Source organism: Cynocephalus volans, chromosome 9, assembly GCF_027409185.1.
Source record: "Cynocephalus volans isolate mCynVol1 chromosome 9, mCynVol1.pri, whole genome shotgun sequence".
NCBI classification, from domain to species: Eukaryota; Metazoa; Chordata; class Mammalia; order Dermoptera; family Cynocephalidae; genus Cynocephalus; species Cynocephalus volans.
Window position 1 is genome coordinate 95,786,680 of NC_084468.1, and position 17,775 is coordinate 95,804,454.

Sequence of the window (17,775 nt, forward strand, 5' to 3'; positions counted from 1 at the left end):
ACCCTGGACATTGGTGTTATCAGTACCACACTCTAATCAACTGAGCTAACCAGCCAGCCCAATGTCTTTTTTTTTTTTAATATGCAGTAATTGGAAGTGACATCCTTATTTATCAAAAAGATATAAATGTCCCACTAACCATAAAGCATAATTGGTACTTTTTGAGCTGCAGCTGAAACAACATATGCAAACTATTCCTTTTGAGCTAACAGCTCAGTTTTAGTTATTAAAGCCTAAACAGTTAACCTTCTTCAGCCTCTGTCAGGTTAACAAAACAATAAATACTATACAAATTTTATGTATCATATCAATAAGAACCAAACATTAAAAGTAACATCTATTTTTCAATTAATATGATAGTCTGTGAATGGGTGTGATGATTGTGGGACAATGCATAGCAACTCATGAAAGATGCCGACAGAAAATCAGATTTTGCAGGTGGTTAGCATATGGTGGCTAAGGATTATGTTTAATATCTCATCCTTAGAATGTCATATTAGTTCTTGAAGGCTAATGTTTTTAAAAGTGAGCGTTAAAGTCATACAAAGTATAGTAACCCATGTAGATAAAATATTAAACCACTTATGACCAAGTGAAAATAATTCTACTATAAATTACATAAATGAATGTGATTTAGAAAAATTTAATAAAACATGAATTTCAAATATTTTATTAAGGCAAACAATGATCTAATCTTGGGTTTCAAAAACCTTTAAAAACATTATACAATAAACTTTTATCAAAAAAAGTCACAAAATACAAGATAAATCAACCAGATATTTTGGATAACCTTGCAGTTACCAATGAAAAAGTCAAATACTCCAAGCGCTTGTAGGTTTTTTCTTTATGGTAATTCCCTGAGGATTTCATTTCTACATATCAAACATTTTCACCATGTCCAACATGAACTATTAAAAAAAAGGCAGTTCTCTACTGGACATTAAACCTTAAAACATTTTAAATTGCTATACCATATGCTTCAACCTAGTGATTCTTATTTTAAAAAGGAAACACATTTTGAATACAGGTCATAAGACTAAATAGCCCCTATTAATTAGATTTTGGAAAGAAATACAACTTTTTAGTTAGCATTGAGGCAAAGCAGGGAACCTGCTTCTTTCCAATTGCATTTGGGTCTTTGCAATCATTCACTCGGCGCTGAGAAACTTTCCTATTCACCAGCGTAAGGAGTTCTGTGAACTCTAAGGAGGAGCCGTATCTTCTCAGCATCTCACACAAATCTTGAATGTACCATGAGCCATTCAGAGTTTCCCGGTGAGAATAATATCCTAAAAAAAGACAGGGAAGAAAAAGGTCACTGTAGTTTTCTGGCATTCAATTACTGAGACTGAAAAATGTCTTTTAATTCATAGCTACAATAGTATAAGTTCTAAAAAATCCTTGGAAAAAACTAAGATATGTCCATGATATGGTTTTAAAATTTTTCTGCCAACTCTTCTCGTGTGGGAAAAGAGATTAATTCTATATAGTTTTATAAAAACAGGATTAGTTCTATATAATTTCCTCCATTTCCTAAAAAATTCCCAAGATGGTAGCCAGGCAATGTTTTTGAGAGACACAAATATATTAGAAGTAAAACAAAATTATTTACTTTTAAAAGCAAAGGACAACTGTTACCAAAATATTTTTCAACAAACCTTTCCATGAATATTACCACAGTGGTACCACCACCATCAGTAGCTGTCAGCAGGTTGCTAATGTTTAATATAATTAGACTTGTTGCTTTAATCAGCATAGTTCTCAGGGATGATTTTTCCATAAGACATTTTACACTTTTCATTTAACACTCTGTGCCAAGTTTTCAAAGAAATCCATTCTAAGTGTGTGAGCTTCAGGATTGAACCACCATGTCCCAATAGAAAGACCTGACCCGAAATCAGTCAAACGTGAGACTTACAGGAACATAGCCAGGAGAGCCAATTATATGTTTGTATTAAACACCTACACACCTTCTGCAACAGAGTAACACATGAGGAAATCTGCTCCAGCAGGCAGTGTGTACACTGAGGCTGCATCCACCTCGGTTATGTTGGTGTCCTCCACCTTTTCTGTCCGATGATCCACTGCGTCAAAAGGGATGACTGGCACATCGTGCTTGTCTCCCCGACACGCCTACAAGACAAGGAAGGAAAAACCACCTCCTCTGCCTACTGCTGTCTTCCCAATGCTTAATGTTTACAGTGGAGTTTCAGTACACCTTCATGTCGATAACAAAAGAAGCCACATTATAAGCAGTTCAGAAGCATTCAGGTTTACAGGGGACTAAGGCTGACAAAGTTGTTTCTCTGTTTTAAAGTTTGAAAAAGTTGGCATTCCCAACTACACACCAAATTATGTGGGTTGAAAGGTATACTATAAGGAGAAAAAGCTTGTGTTTTTAAAATTTCTTATGGATTAACCACACCCTCTCGCACCAAGTCACCCTCTCTTTTAAAAACTATAGTATTTACCTAAGTGTTCCTATTTAATCAGGCAGAATATTTCCAGTTGGGTTTTGCTTGCCTGGTTAATGCCATAAATTGTTATAAGTCAAAATAACACTGCCTGACTTGAGAAGACATCTATTAATTTTCCTTCCTCCTCCTGACCCCACTTTAGGTCTCAAATTTTTTTTAAAAAAATTTTTATTGAATCATAATTGATTATACATATTTTGAGGGTTCAACATTGACATATGTTGATCAAATCAATATTACTAGCATATATATTGTTACAAATCATACTTATTCTTTATGCCCCTTGTCCAATCTATCCTTATCCCCCTTTCTCCCTCCCCCCTCTAGTTACCCTAGATTTCTTCTTTCCTTCTGAAAGAATAATGGTTACTGGGTTTTTTTGTTTTTTTTTTTTAAAGATGACCAGTAAGGGGACCTTAACCCTTGACTTGGTGTTGTCAGCACCAAGCTCACCCAGAGAGCTAACCGGCCATTCCTATATAGGGATCTGAACCCGTGGCCTTGGTGTTATCAGCACCACACTCTGCCGAGTGAGCCATGGGCTGGCCCCTACTCTGTTGATTTGTTGCCTAGATGATCTGTCCAATGCTGAGAGGAATGTTCACGTCCCCCAATATAATCGTAAAGCAGATGCTTCTTCTGTCACTCTGGAATGGGCTTTGTGGAGAGAGATGTCCTCTTATTTTCTTTGGTCTCTGCTGGTGACTCTCCTTGTGTCAATGTACTCCAATGGCTGGCGGACCATCTGTATGCTGATTGTGGTGTCTAGCTGCTTTTGTGGCAGCTGTGGTTATTGTAGTGGCTGTGGTGGGCCAACCACATGGAGGTGATGTTTTTGGCATGCTCCTTGGCGCTAGCAGTGTGCCTGGTTGTGGGGGGGTCTGGTCCTCAGCTCCATACCACAGGACCCTGGGCAGGCCCTGAGGTGCTGGCAGTATGCCCAGTTGGGGGGGGGTGTCCGGTCCCTGGCTCTATGCCTCCGGTACCCAGTTGGGCTCTGAGGCACTAGTGGTATTTCTGGACCGGAAATAACTTTTTGTCCTTTGCTTGCTTCTGAAGTGGGGGAACTTCCTGTGGGGACCAGTACTTGAGCTGTGTGGTTTAGCTAAATTGCTGCTTTGCTGCTGATTCCCTAGGGAAGGCTTTTTTATGCAGCTCAGATTTTAACTGTTGACTTTATAGGTACTTCTGGCTCTCCAGAGACCAGGTGCACCTGGGTTGTGTAGAAACTCTGATCTGGGCCTGAGTCTTTTCATCGAACTGCATCCCATGCAATACTATATTCCTGACCAGTCTCCTCTGAGTGGTCCTGGGGTGCCAGTCAGCTGTCTTTGCTGTATCCCAGCATTCCCCTGGTGGGCCTATCACCCCCACTGCCCATGCTCCAAACACTACCCATGGGATGGGAAGCACACATGCTTGTCCTTTGCGATGACTCACCGGCCTGAGTGGCTCCTTTTTTTCAGTTGTTGTGGCTCCTCGCTCCTATGTGGGCTCACAGGAACCCTATTAGTGGTCCTGCTGGCTTGGGGGCCACCAAGGCCCTCTTTTCCCCTGCTGCCTCCAAACAACTTCATCCGAAGGGCACAGCTGTAGCTTTTGCCAGTTCCTGCTCCATGTGCTCAGCAGCTCCAGCCTTAAAGCGGCTGTGGCACGAAATGATCGGAATGGTTCTTTCTCTCTCATCATGGCTTCTCCTGCCTTCATGCACCCTGTAGGTCTCTCTTCCTCTTCCTCTCAGCTCTAGCGGCCCCAGCTTGGCTGTTGTTGCTTTTTTATAGTTGTAAATTGGTTGATTTGTGGGAGAGAGTGACACTGGGGACTGTCTATTCCACCATCTTGACTGGAAGCCTCTCAAATTCTTAAATACTAATTCTGACTCACTCAGAAGCTAACATTAATTCTACTCTTAAATGATTGTTATAGGCTGAATTGTGTCCCCCCCAAACCTCATATATTGAAGTCCTCACCCCATTACCTCAAATGTGACTATTTGGAGATAGGGCCTTTAAAGATGTAATTAAGATAAAATGAGGTCGTATGGGTGGGCCCTAATCCAACCTGACTGGTATCCTTAAGGAGATTAGGACACAGACATACAGAGAGGAAAAGACCATGTCAAGGCACTGGGACTATCTACAAGCCAAGTAGAGAGGCCTCAGTAGAAACAAACCCTGCCAACACCTTGACCTCAGACTTCTTGCCACCAGAACTGTGAGAAAAATAAATTTCTGTTGTTTAAGCCATCCAGTCTGTGATACTTTGCTAAAGCAGCCCTAGAAACTCATATGGTGACCTAATGAGATTCTGTTGTAGCATTATGAATGCACCCATCAATTCTGAAATGGTCACTTAAACAATTATAAATGTCAAAAGAAACAAAGTCCTGAGTGATAGCAGATAAATAGAAATATCCCATTTTTACAGGGAGAGTTTAATCTTAGTATTATCAGGCTTATTTTCAGACCTTATTTTCTACTGTCCTTCCTAAATATAATATAGAACACCTGTAACTTGAAATCATCTGTCAAGTCAATTGCAGTAAGAATAAGGGCTAGTCTACATACAGGGCTTGCCATTTGCCAGGCACTGTTCTAAGTGTTTTCATTCATTAAGTCAGATCATTCTGTCCCCACAACCACGCCATAAGGCAGGTGCTATTGTTATCCCCATTTCACGGAATAAGAATCTGAGGCATAGAGAAAGTAACTTGGCAAACATTTCCCTCTGTGGCTGTCCTCCTATAGTAGCTTATTATTTTCCAGTTCTGTGTCTGACAGTGTCGGCCACTTCCTTTTCCTTGAAAACTATCATGTTATTTTTTCCTGATTTTTCTCCTGCTCTGGTCTATCCTCCTCAGCTCATTCCTCATTGGTGTCCCTCAGTTTTGCTTTACACTTATTTTTCAGGCTATAGTTGACATGGTGAACTCATCTACACCCATGGCTTCCATTACCCACTACCTCCTGATGACTCCCAAACTGATTTCTCCAGCCCAGGCTACCTGTCTGAGGTTCTAGACTTGTATTCCCAAGTCTATGTCTCACAGACACTCCAATGCAGTTTCCAAACTAGAAACTAGGCAATCATCCTTAACTTTTCTTATAGCCATCCCCACTCCTTGCCAAAGCTTTGTGGCAAGATGTGACATGTGGTATCACATTATTTCATATCCTCCATGAAATAAAGAACTTCAGGACTGGAAGGAACATCAGGCTTCTTTTGTTGCTGTTGTTTTAAATCCCTATTGATGTGCCAAGTGATATTATTCATGCCAAAAAATATTTTTATCTCTACAAACAATTTGGCAGGGGGGAAACAATCTTGGTTTAAGGGGAAATATGAAAGGCATGAGGCAGGCTAGGACTAGACTCTTTATTCTTGCATTCTTCCCATTGGCTTATATGCTCCAGCTCCCAAACAACCAACTTAGTCTAAACAGCCTGCCTTGCACGGCACTCTTCAGTCAGTAGATTACCTCTTCCAGTGGCTCGGTCAGGGCGTCACGATAAATAACCAAGATAACAGTGGTTATTTATTATGTGAATCACATCGAATGTCAATCCAAATGCTGGTTTTTTGTCATAAGGACAGTGAGTATTAAGAAAAAATTATTACTAACAGCTCAAAGTTCAATTCTGATTGGCCAGGATTCAAAAAGGGTCTTTCAATTACTGGAGAAAGTTACTTCAAAACTGGCTTTTAGACTTTCATAATCACATTAACAGAACCATAGACTTTATAATTAAATTATAATATAATCAGTCTTACCTGGATGATAAATATCTTGGGTTTTCCAACCAGGCTCTGACACTTGTCTCCTTTGAACAAGTCAGTTAATTTCTGAATTTCAATTTTGGCATCATATGCATAAACATGATTGCCTTCGCCGTGGCTCAGGAAGACACATACAAAGCAATCAGCATCCACGTGGCTAGAGGCTGACACTATAAATGTTCCCAAAAGTGCATATAGAAATGAAAATAAGATGCCTGTTATCTACATATAAGAATTTAATATACTAATACTAGAATAAAGTTACATTCGTATGATTGGGGGAAGAGGAAAATGTGTTATTCTTTAATAAATGTAAAATACCAGTAATGAAACACAACTTATTTTACTCATTAAACCAACAGAATAATTTATACCATAGTGTATTTGACTTTTAAAAATCTGAATTGTTAAAGTTTAAAGTACCCGTACTGGCCAACCACCAATTAACTTTTATTAAACACAGAGTAATGATGTGGAAAACAAAGGGATTATGGTGGGGAACCTTCTTTAAGATCCAAGTTCCTATAGTAATAAATTATAAGTTGCTTTGAATCAGCAGTGATTATCTTACAGCAGACTGGAAAGACCCAGAAACTACTTAACAACTCTCTAAGTGTTGCCACCCTCCAATGAAGGCCACGTCTTCACTGTATGTCTGCAGCACTTAGAGCTTCCAAAATAATATTAAGACATGAGACTGACATTCTCCATAGCTCATGAGCAAAGTAGAAAATATGATAAGCAGCCAGTTAAAATTTAAATGATTTGCAGTTTAAAGAAAAGCTTAAGTGATTTGAAAATCTATGGCATGCAGTGATTATGATATACATTGTATTATAATTAGAATACTTACTGCATAATGATATAGAAATTAAGAGTAATGTATATAAATCAACACTATTTTGAAACCAGTGAAAAAATGGGGTATGAAAGCAGTCAATTAAAAAATAAGCCTATCGACTGCCCAGCATCTGTAATATTTATATTTTAGACTTACTTTTACCACCAAATGAAGAGGTTGTCTCATTCATTTCTAAAGTTATAGACTGTATAATTAGTGGTACTAAGTATAAACGTTAGAGGCATAATACTTTGCCAAGGGTCTCTAAATCTGGTGGGTAACATAAATATAGAGGCACAACCAAAACCTTTAATATCACTTTTTTGCCACACCATTTATACCTGTTTTTACAGATAGGATAAAGTACTTAATCCCGTCAGAGGAAGATTTAATAGCAAAACTACCTACCCTCCTGAATTTCATGCTGTAATTCTTCTGCTTTAAGATTGTTAAAGCATTTCACTTCAAATCCTAGATCTGAAAACCTGGTAATATATTAAATTGAATATTAGCTTATGAACTTCTCATAGTTGTTGAATACCCTCACTTTTGAGGAATCTGTACACATTTTTATGACATATAAATTTACTTTTCTTCAGGGGAAAAAAATCAAATAATGATGGTTTTCTCTGATCACTCACAGTAGGAAAGGATTTCATCATAATGATAACCAATTCAATTGAGAACACTGCCATCTATGATGCAAATATGTTAGTAACAATGCAAAGCCTTTCAACACTTAATAGAGTAAGGCAAGGAAGACTGCTCAGGCAAGTTCTTAAGGGAGGCTATGCCCAAGTAAAGCCCATCCTCTGTTATCAGTGCCAACAAGTTATAAATAATTCCGTTATCACTTAAGTGTCTCATCTTGACATGTAGATAAAACCACTACCTGCGTATAAGATTATCTCTGTCTGTGTTGGTGCCCCGCCTTTCTAGCAGTTTTAACTGCCAGAAGAATCTCTCATGATTGAAGATTAAAGCAATTCCTCTCCTCTTGCGGTCCATTTTGTACGCTTCTGCCGGATCAAACATTTCACTGTTAATGAAAAGTTTAAAAACATTCACTTCAAGTCATAATCATGAGCTCCTCCAAGCCCAAGGTCAATGTGTAGACAGGTCTTCAAAGGAGGCAGCTTCAACCTCCTTTGCCAGGCTGATATTCCACTGGTATGCTCTAGGAAAGGCCATGCTTGTAAGGAAAGTTCTGAAATATTTCTGTACCAACTGGTAAACAGCCGTGCGCCATCCTGAGCAACACACCCCTAAGCCCTCCTCATTGATGTTTCTCCCCCGATCCTCAGGATCCAGCGACACAGGACAACAGCCTGGCTCAGGGCCATGCTCTAGCTCTGTGCCCATACCATACCAATCATCATATATTGTGAACACCATTTCATGTCCTTTGACAACAGCTACTAACCTGCCTATCTACAAATCAACTCCCCAAATGCTAAAATTTGGCACATGCAGTTCTACTTTCTAGCTCCCAGATTCCATTTTTGCTTTGATTTCTATAGGCTGATCATGACCACCAAGGAAGAGATCTTTATTAGAGAAGAACACATTTTTACCTTTTATAGAAGGCATCTGTTTCTGTCATGTTTTGTTTTCCACCTGTTAAAAAAAAGGTTGATGTTGGTTAATTAATTTACTTTTTGACTTATGGAAGTAAAACACAGCAGGGACTCCCATCCCACTTCTGACTCTCAAACTCAGACTCTTCTATTTTGGTTAGTTTAAAAGCCAAAGTATATGAAGAGAAGGGATAAGGGGAAATGAAGGGAAACTGCTTACTAACATACAAATGAAATATAAATTAACAGCTCAATGCTTTCTCACCTCCATTTCTTATGAGCAGAATAACAAATCATCTTATAAACAAATGGAGAAAATATTACACAAATGTATTCACTCCACAATATGCCTAGAGTAACATAGTTCTGTGATTATAGAGCTCGAATGAAATATGTAATTGCTTTGTTATGCAGAATATGTTTTTGCAAATATTTTCTGAAACAGAGAAGGAATTGAGTCATACAGGAGAACTGAAATACAACTTGTAGTCAATACTGGATTACCCTACCACCTGGAAGAGGTAGAAGTTTAGGTAGAGGAAGAGAAAGACAAGGACAAAGGCTCAGATATTGGATCTCCTGAACAACACAGCGGCATTCTTATAATGGGAACCCTCTGTTCTCCACTCTCCATCAGACTTCCCCACCCTCTAGACAACTGCTCACTGAATTTTTGTCTACTTTCTAGAGCACTGCTGTGTGACAGAACTTTCTGTGATGATGGAATTGTACTGTATCTGCACTGTCCCATACAGTGGCCACTAACCACACTCAGCACTTGAAGTTAGTGCAACTCAATTTTTTATTTATTTTCAATTAATTTAAATTAAAATAGCACACATGACCAGTGGCTTCTGTATTGGACAGTGCAACAAGAGTAGCATCTTCTACAATAAGGGTCCATCCACTCATGAATCTGTTTTACCTGATAAACTGAACAGCTTAGAGGGAGAGAGAAATTAATGAATAAATGGAAGTATTAACAGTATAGCAAGAGGCACCCCCCGGTTGAGGTCTTCGAAGGAAGAATGGCCCTAAAGCGTGGGCTCCTACCCATCACCTCCTAGCCAAGTGGGTAGTATTCCCCTCTTCTTGGAGAGTCTCCCTCCACACCTGATTGTTCTAAATTCTCCCTGAAAAAAACATATCCTGGGAATGAGGGTGAGGTGGGGAATTTGGCTCAAGTACCCTTTAGCCAGTCACATTCAGCCTATTCCTCCCGGAATTTACCCAAGCTAGTAGGACCACTAAAGCATTCACCTGTTGTATGGGCCCTAAGTCACTTTTTCTCAGCCTTGTGCATAAGAATTCCTGGTGTGGATGTTAAAATGCAGCTTCCTGAGTCCTAACCGAGACTCACAGAATCCGAATCTTGGAGGAAGTGGGTAACAATGTATTTTTAGCAAGATGATTTTTAAATAAAAGTTTGAGAGCCAAAAGCCGCCTCTCTAACCCCTCCCCACTCTCCTCAGGTTTCTTCAGGGCAACTACACTGCAGATAAGAAAGCTCTTTAGTCTGACCCTTGCCCTAGGTGATCACAGTAACCAGGTACTTCCTACTGCACACATTTCTCTATAGGGCAGTAAAGGGATTTCACTCCTTCCATTTTCAAAGGCTGTCCAGGATCTACCTCCTTTTGATAATCTTACCTCTTTATCTTTTAACCGTTTGTACGGTAAAGTAATAAAATAACTTCAAACCAAGCAAATTAAATCTGTATGTCAGAAAGCCAACCATACTACTCACCCCCAAGAATTCTCCTGCACAGCTTGGCAACCAGCCAGTCTCTTTCCTGGTGGAGAAGGTGGAGCAGACCCAGTAGATCACTTCCTCCAGCTTTTGCATTGTGCTGACTGTCAAGCCTAAGGTGCTCAAAGTGTACTAAGGGAAGCTGTGCCAAATGGCTGGTCACCAAACTAGCTCAAGTCCTTGAGGGTGGAAGCACTGGAGATATGCTTTATTGGATCTTTAAAGCTTTCATTTTTCATATTCTCAAAAGGAGGAGCATCACAGTTCTTCCTCTCTGGTGTAATTTAATATGGGTGTTTAGGTTGTCTCAAATACTGCCTTCAACCTAGTGAAGACCCACAGATTTAGAAATAGCTAGTTTTAAGTAGCTGCTTGCTGGGGATTCGATGTCCCCCAAAACTCATTGAGGCTTGGTCCCCACTGTGACAGTGTTAAGCAGGTAGGAAATCCTATTTTGATAATTGAAAGGTGGGGCCATGAAGAGGTGATTAGATTGTGAGGATCATGCCACAGTGAATGGATTAATAAATTGGTGGTTTAATGGTGGTCCTGGGTGTGGTTCTGAGGGCTTTAAAAGGAGGAGTTAGGAGTTAGCTCTCTCTCTCTGCTTCTGCCATTTTGCCATGTGACACCCTGCTTTGATGTGAAGGGTCACTGTCCACCAACAAGGCCCTCACCAGATGTGTTCTCTGGACTTTGGACTTCCCAGCCCCCAAAACTGTAAGCAATAAATATTGTTTCTTTATAAATTACCCAGTTGCAGGTATTTCTGTTATAAGCAACAGAAACGGACTAATACACTGCTGAAGAAAACCTGTTAAAAATGACATTCACGGGCCGAGCCGGTGGCGCACTCGGGAGAGTGTGGCACTGGGAGCGCAGCGACGCTCCCACCGCGGGTTCGGATCCTATATAGGAATGGCCGGTGCACTCACTGGCTGAGTGCCGGTCACGAAAAAGACAAAAAAATAAAATAAAATAAAGTAAAAATGACATTCACTTTCAAAGTTAACAGATTCGCAATCTCAGTGAGGGTTTTTTTAAAAAGTTTTTTTGTTATTATTAAGGCTATTGATGTAGAATGCTAACTTTGCTTCTGATCCTGGCCAACTCTAACCTTCACTCTAATATAAATGTGCACCTTGCATCCTGTACTATCAATTAAGGACCAGCACCACCCGCCATTCTAGCAAATATTGAATGGGAGCAGAAAGCCATGGAGACATGTCAGGACCAAAGTTCCAACACTTTTCTGGAGTTGATCAACTTTACTTGCAGATTCCAGAGAAAATAATACATCATGACTACTGTCATGGCCACCCTAAGCTGTATGTACCAAGCAGTCAAGCTTTTAAGAAAGGTGCACTTAACAAGTATTGTTTAAGGGCCAGCCTGTGGCTCACTTGGGAGAGTGTAGTGTTGTAACACCTAAGGCCAAAGGTTCGGATCCCATATAGGGGTGGCCCGTTAGCTCACTTGGGAGAGCATGGTGCTGACAACACCAAGTCAAGGGTTAAGATCCTCTTATTGGTCATCTTTTAAAAAAAAAAAAAAATTATATATATATATATAGTTTATACTGCATGAATACACACACAAAAAACCTGGCTAAAATCATAAATGGCTTTGTTAACATGGAGAAGATAAATTTTAATGGAGTACCGTATGTAACAGTTTTTGTTTGTTTGTTTGTTTGTTTGTTTTTGACCGGTAAGGGGATTGCAACCCTCACGTGGTGTCGCCCGCACCACGCTCGGCCAGTGAGCACACCGGCCATCCCTATATAGGATCCGAACCCGCGTCCTCGGCGCTCCCAGCGCCGCACTCTCCCGAGTGAGCCACAGGGTCGTCCCCCGTATGTAACAGTTTTATGAATTCCTGTTCATCTGCAATCTATTTATCAAAACGTGTCCTTCATTAAACCTGATTCTTGACCTCTTTTTTTCACTGCTCCTTCTCTTCTACCATAATGGAAAACAGCTACTCTACCACCTCCTTGTTCCTTAAATCAGTTTACATTTTAAAAACCAATCACTCTTTTTTTCTCCTTACCCTAATTTGATACTCCTTCCAGATAATCCTACCATCTACCATTTGTTGATGGCCTGGCGCTTTAGATACCTTATCTCAGGCCACTCCACAGCGCAAGGGGCAGGGATAAAGTGGGCCGGGCTTGTCCAAGGTCAACGCAGTAGAGTTGGGACTGAAAGCCAGGATCGCCCGTAAGCTCCAGTCTCTGCACTCCAGTCGCCACACCTTTTTTTTTTTTTTACTTTTTTGGGCGCTGGGCTGAACAGGGCCGAATATTTCCTATCTTGGGTTGCTTGAATTCGGGAACGCGGAACCCATGCATATGGGGGGGCGACTGCACTGAGTAACCCCTCGTCAGAACAGACGTGGAATAGGGGTGCGGTGGAGACAGAAAAGAAAGGGAGCAGGCGAATAAAAAAAGGAATCAGACAAAAACGGAGAAGGAGGTGCAGTGACTAATGGCCGGGCATCCTGGACCCCTTCCCGGCTTTCCACCCCTCACCACTTGTTCCAGAACTGGGGATGGCCACTGGAGCTTGCACTGTCCGTAGGACAAGGCCACTCCCCATACGACCACGGTGACTTTTACAACTTGGCTCTGGAGCAAGGCTTCCTTTGTGGAGCAAAGAATAAAAAGCTCTGAAATAAAGGCACTCTGCAACCGAATGTCAGCGTTTCATCCTTGTTTCTACTATGGCCTGGCTTAAAGTTTCTGCAATGTACCAGTAATATAATTGTCAGGAAGAGCGTTCTAAAGTACGCCTTCAGCAGCTGCTTATTTCGAAGAGAAAAGTTACTGCTGTTTTAACTCGAACCAGCAAACAGCAGCAGGTTTCCTGGATGCAGGAAACAGATATCAGGACTGTGGTGCGCGCCAAGGCCTGGCTTGGCCTCAAGGATGAGCCCGGACAGACCCAGGGGCCTCTGCACCCCGCGGGCTAATCATGCTTTCGTAATTATTCGGTGCAGCCACTTCCTTTAACTTAAACTCCCAAAGTCAACTTTTCATATGGCCAGGCGTGGGCGGGCGCCAGGAGCGGCCAGAGCCAGCCTTTTAAAGTTTACATGGCCCGGACGCCTGCAAGGAGCTCACCGCCGGAGGACAAAGGCGGCAGGGGCACGCCCCAGCGACGGGCGCCGCTACCCGGGGCTGCGAGAAGGCGACAGCCGGTCCCCGAGGTGTTTTTCTGGACTGCAAAGGTAAGCAGCCCCCTCCGGACCTGAGCGCTTCCGCCGAGAACCCGCAACTCCTTGAGGCCATCCAGCAAAGCCGGAGCAGCCCGCGTCCCCGCTCCTCACCGGCGCCCGCGTTACCCCCGGCGCAGACGCACGGCGCGCGAACCTGCCCGGCGGCCCCTCGCGCCCCCGCCTACCTGCAGGGTGAGTTTCGCGGAGCCCCAGCGCCGTGCTCATCGCGGCTCAGCGCCCAGCAAGACGCCCGGCTAGGCCCGGCTTCCTGAAATCAGGGGCCCACAGCCCCCGCCCGGCCTCGGCGCTCCGCCCACCCCAGCCGGTACTTCCCGCCCAGTTGAAGCTCCTTCCAGGAGTCACTCCAGAGTCCGCGGGGCGGAGCGCGGGGTAGGGGAGCCGGAGGGACGAGCCCAGCCCTCGGGAAGTGCCAGTTGCCACCCCGAGGACACACGACGACGGCCCGGGGAAGGAAGCCTGAGGCAATTTCAGATCACCTGCGGTGAGCTCAGCCTCGCTCAATCCCTGCAGCCTGTTGACCTAAAGAGAAACTCAGGCCAAATAACTTATAGCAAGGTTGTACTGAGCCAATAGGACAGCTGCAGCCGGACTCGCATAGTCAGGACGCCCCGAGAAAGGCATTCTGAAGAGGGCCAGTTAGCACTGTATAATCACAAGAGGGGGAAGGGTCACAGGGGACAGAGAAAGACAGCCCTGCTGGATTACTATTGGTTGTACATGACTCTAGATTTGGGATTGTTACTAGGTTACCTTCTACATGCAGGGATCTAGGGTCAGGGTAATAAGAAGCACTTTGGGTTGTTTTATGGCTTTTTTATGATAAAGTTTTCCAGGACAGGTGGACTTGATTACTGACTTAGATCTCCCATGGCACTATAATTTAGCTGACCTGGTCAGGGCGTGTTTTGGGTTATTAACCTCCAAATATTTGCTCTTCTTGACTTCCTAGAATTGAGGGTGGCCTATATGTGTTCCAGTTTCACATGTAGTCCTTTCCCCAGTGCGAGTTACTTTATAGACTTGTATTAACTTATTGTAAATGCTCTGTTTGTATAGGGAATTTGGGCCAAAATAGCTAGAGGCAACTCCTAGATTTTCAAGTCTGGCTAATTTGGGGAATAAATCATGCAGAAATTCACAGAGGGAGAGTCTAGGAGAGGTCTTCAGAAAGTTCTGGGGAATAAATCATGCAGAAATTCACAGAGGGAGAGTCTAGGAGAGGTCTTCAGAAAGTTCATGGGAAATGCATATCATGAAAGAAGTGTGCATGGATTCCATTTTTTTGTACCCAAGTAAACTCATACTACCTTGTTATAATATGTCTGAACAGGGATGTTTGAGGCACTAAGAAGAATTAGACATCAGTTTGAGAAGAGCTCTTAGGGCAACATGAATTCTGCTAAAATTGAAGCAAGAGTAAACATCAAATTTATAGTGAAGTTTGGGTGGGAGAAATCATTGATGCTTTATGGAAAGTTAATGGGGACAATGCCCCCCCAAAATCAGCACTTTACAAATGAATAACTCATTTTAAGAAGGGACGAGGTGATCTCAAAGATAAAGCCCACACCGGCAGACCATGCACATCAATTTGAGAGGAAAAAATTAATCTTGTTCCTGCTGTAATTGAAGAGGACCGATGATTAACAGTAGGAACAACAGCCAACACCATATACATCTCAACTGGTTCACCTTTAGCAGGAAAACGCCCAGGAAAGCTTCACCAGAGAGTTCTTCACCATGACAATGCTCCTGCTCCTTCTCCTCAAACACAGGCGGTTTTGCAAGAGTTTCTATGGGAAAACATTTGGCATCCACCTTACAGTACTTACTTGGCTTTTTCTAACTTCTTTTTGTTTCCTAATCTTAAGTCTTTAAAGGGCACCCATTTTTCTTCAGTTAATAATGTAAAAAGGACTGCATTGACATGGTTAAATTCCTAGGTCCCTCAGTTAGTTGTTCAGGGATGGACTAAATGGTTGGTATCACTTACAAAAGTCTCTTAAACTTGAGGAAGTTTATGTTGAGAAATAAATGTTATATTTTTTATTTTTATCTTTTAATTCCATTTTTCCATGAACTTTCTGAAGACCCCTCATATAGATTATGGCTTTTCTTGAAGCAGAGCATATTGTCCTCACCCACAAAATGCCACCCAAACAGTGTGCTAATTGGGTGCCATGGGGCACTCAATGTTGGATTTAATTTAGTTCTTCTTTGGGTGTTGGCTCTTGTGAAAAATTTATTTCAACAAACAGTTCTTTCAGGTTGGATGAAAAGATGGCCTCTTTGTAACTCCTCTGGACCTTGTCATTTAAAAAGTGACCAACCTTGAGATTGGGAAAAAATTAAAATATGTTACAGCACCATTTCTAATTCATTAAAATAAGAGACCCATCTCATAAACATTATACTATTATTTAGGAGAGAAAGGTAAAATCTAACTTGATAACTTTTCTTAACATGTACTTGTAGTTTAAGGTCTTGCTTGGTCATTCAGTAGAGTAAAGGAGAAGGGTATTTATTCAAACCAAGCCATTTATGATTACAGTCGTTCCCTCTTATCCAAATTCAATTATCCACGGTCAGCCACAGTCCAAAAATAAAAGCGGGAAATTCCAGAAACAAACAATTTGTAAGTTTTAAATTGAGTGCCATTCTGAGTAGCATGATAAAATCTCACGCTGTCCTGCCTGAATGTGAATTACTCCTTGGTCCAGCATATCCACGCTGTATCCGTTACCTGCCCTTAGTCACATAGCCATCTTGGTTTGTCAGGTGACTGTCATGGTATTGCAGTGCTTGTGTTCAAGTAACCCTTATTTTACTTAATGTTGTCCCTAAAGTACAAGAGTAGTTATGCTGGCATATTGTTATAGTTGTTCTATTTTATCATTAGTTTTTATTGTTAATCTTCTTGTGTCTAATTTATAAATTAAACTTTATTATAGGTATGTATGTATAGGAAAAAAACATAGAATATACAGGGCTCAGTACTATCCACGGCTTCAAGCATGGGGGGCCGGGGTTGTCTTGGAATATTTTCCCCTGGAACATTTTCCCCTGCGGATAAGGGGGGACTACCATTCTGTTCATTTCATTGTGTGCACAAATATTTCAGAAATCACTATCTTAGCAACTTATTATGCATTTAAGACAAGGAATATTAATATGTTACTGATAGAATGCTTGTAACAATTGAGTTAAATGACTGCAAAGTACTCAGAACAATGCCTGGCATGTGAAGAGCTCAATGAATATTAATAGATCTGCAAGATCACCAGCACCACTTTAGACAAGCCCAAGTACAAAATGGTGCCACCCACCTCCTCCCCTCCCCTCCCCCTTCCACTTACGAGAAGCCTCCTGACTTAAACAGAAATCCCTTTTGCTTCTGCAAGGACCCAGTTCTCCACCCCGATCCATATTAGCATAATGACCCTCCTTGATGGTATCAGCCAGCCCTTGGTGCACTATATAAGCTCTACCACCCCCACACCTGGTGCTGGCCCCCATTTTCAGGGCAGTCCCGGGCTGTCCTCCATTTTGAGCACAGCCTGGCAGATTTCTTTCTTTAATAAAGCTTGAACGGTACCTGGCATCTCGGCTCACTTTCTTTCATTATGGTGCTGAAACCTGAAGACGTTGTGGACGATCCCCTCTCTCTTGGGGTGATTGGCCCTCGGCCACCCTTCCCAGACCTGCCAAAACCGGATGCCTCCGGGACTCTCTCTCCTTTTGCCGTATCAGACCAAGGCATCCAACACCAGCCTCAAGTCAGGGTGAGTCAGTGGGTCTGTCCTGCCTACTTCTATGGTTCCCTCGTCTACTCTCTCTACGACTTTGGTCTCTACAAAGCCCAGGCACCTGGCCAAGGGAACTCTTCTTGTGCCCCCAGCTAGTGGAGGACACTCCTCTAGCTGGTCAGAGGCTTTTCTCTTGAAAAGAAGGTGGGCACCAAAGGGGATGCCCTTTGCTGGCACTCTTCTTCTCCCAGGACTGACTGCCCTTTCTCACCCTCGACACTGGATCCTCACAATCCAAACCTCCATGGTCTATGCCCTTGGGCCATCTCCTGGCCAATTTCTCAGCCTCCAGGGAGACATTTAAACT

The 17,775-nt window shown here is 42.1% G+C and overlaps 1 protein-coding gene across 1 annotated transcript; it reads right to left on the bottom strand.

Annotated features, from left to right (window-relative positions):
- Positions 1–779: 779 nt before the first annotated feature.
- Positions 780–13,902, bottom strand: CASP6 (caspase 6). The gene is made up of 7 exons (XM_063108685.1): positions 13,827–13,902; positions 8,670–8,712; positions 7,988–8,134; positions 7,504–7,580; positions 6,249–6,424; positions 1,971–2,133; positions 780–1,289 (listed from the first exon to the last, which is right to left on the bottom strand). The coding sequence occupies exons 1-7, from the start codon at positions 13,864–13,866 to the stop codon at positions 1,051–1,053; spliced, it is 885 nt and encodes a 294-aa protein (XP_062964755.1). The 5' UTR covers positions 13,867–13,902; the 3' UTR covers positions 780–1,050.
- Between the last annotated feature and the right edge of the window lie 3,873 nt (positions 13,903–17,775).

What these genes read in the sequence shown, in the direction of transcription:
- CASP6 (XM_063108685.1), bottom strand. Translation starts at nt 13,866, where the DNA reads ATGAGCACGGCGCTGGGGCTCCGCGAAACTCACCCTGCAG. An exon ending in CCGCGAAACTCACCCTGCAG is followed by an intron (nt 8,713 to 13,826) that starts GTAGGCGGGGGC and finishes TTTTTTTAACAG; the next exon opens with GTGGAAAACAAAACATGACA. An exon ending in ACAGATGCCTTCTATAAAAG is followed by an intron (nt 8,135 to 8,669) that starts GTAAAAATGTGT and finishes TTTCATTAACAG; the next exon opens with TGAAATGTTTGATCCGGCAG.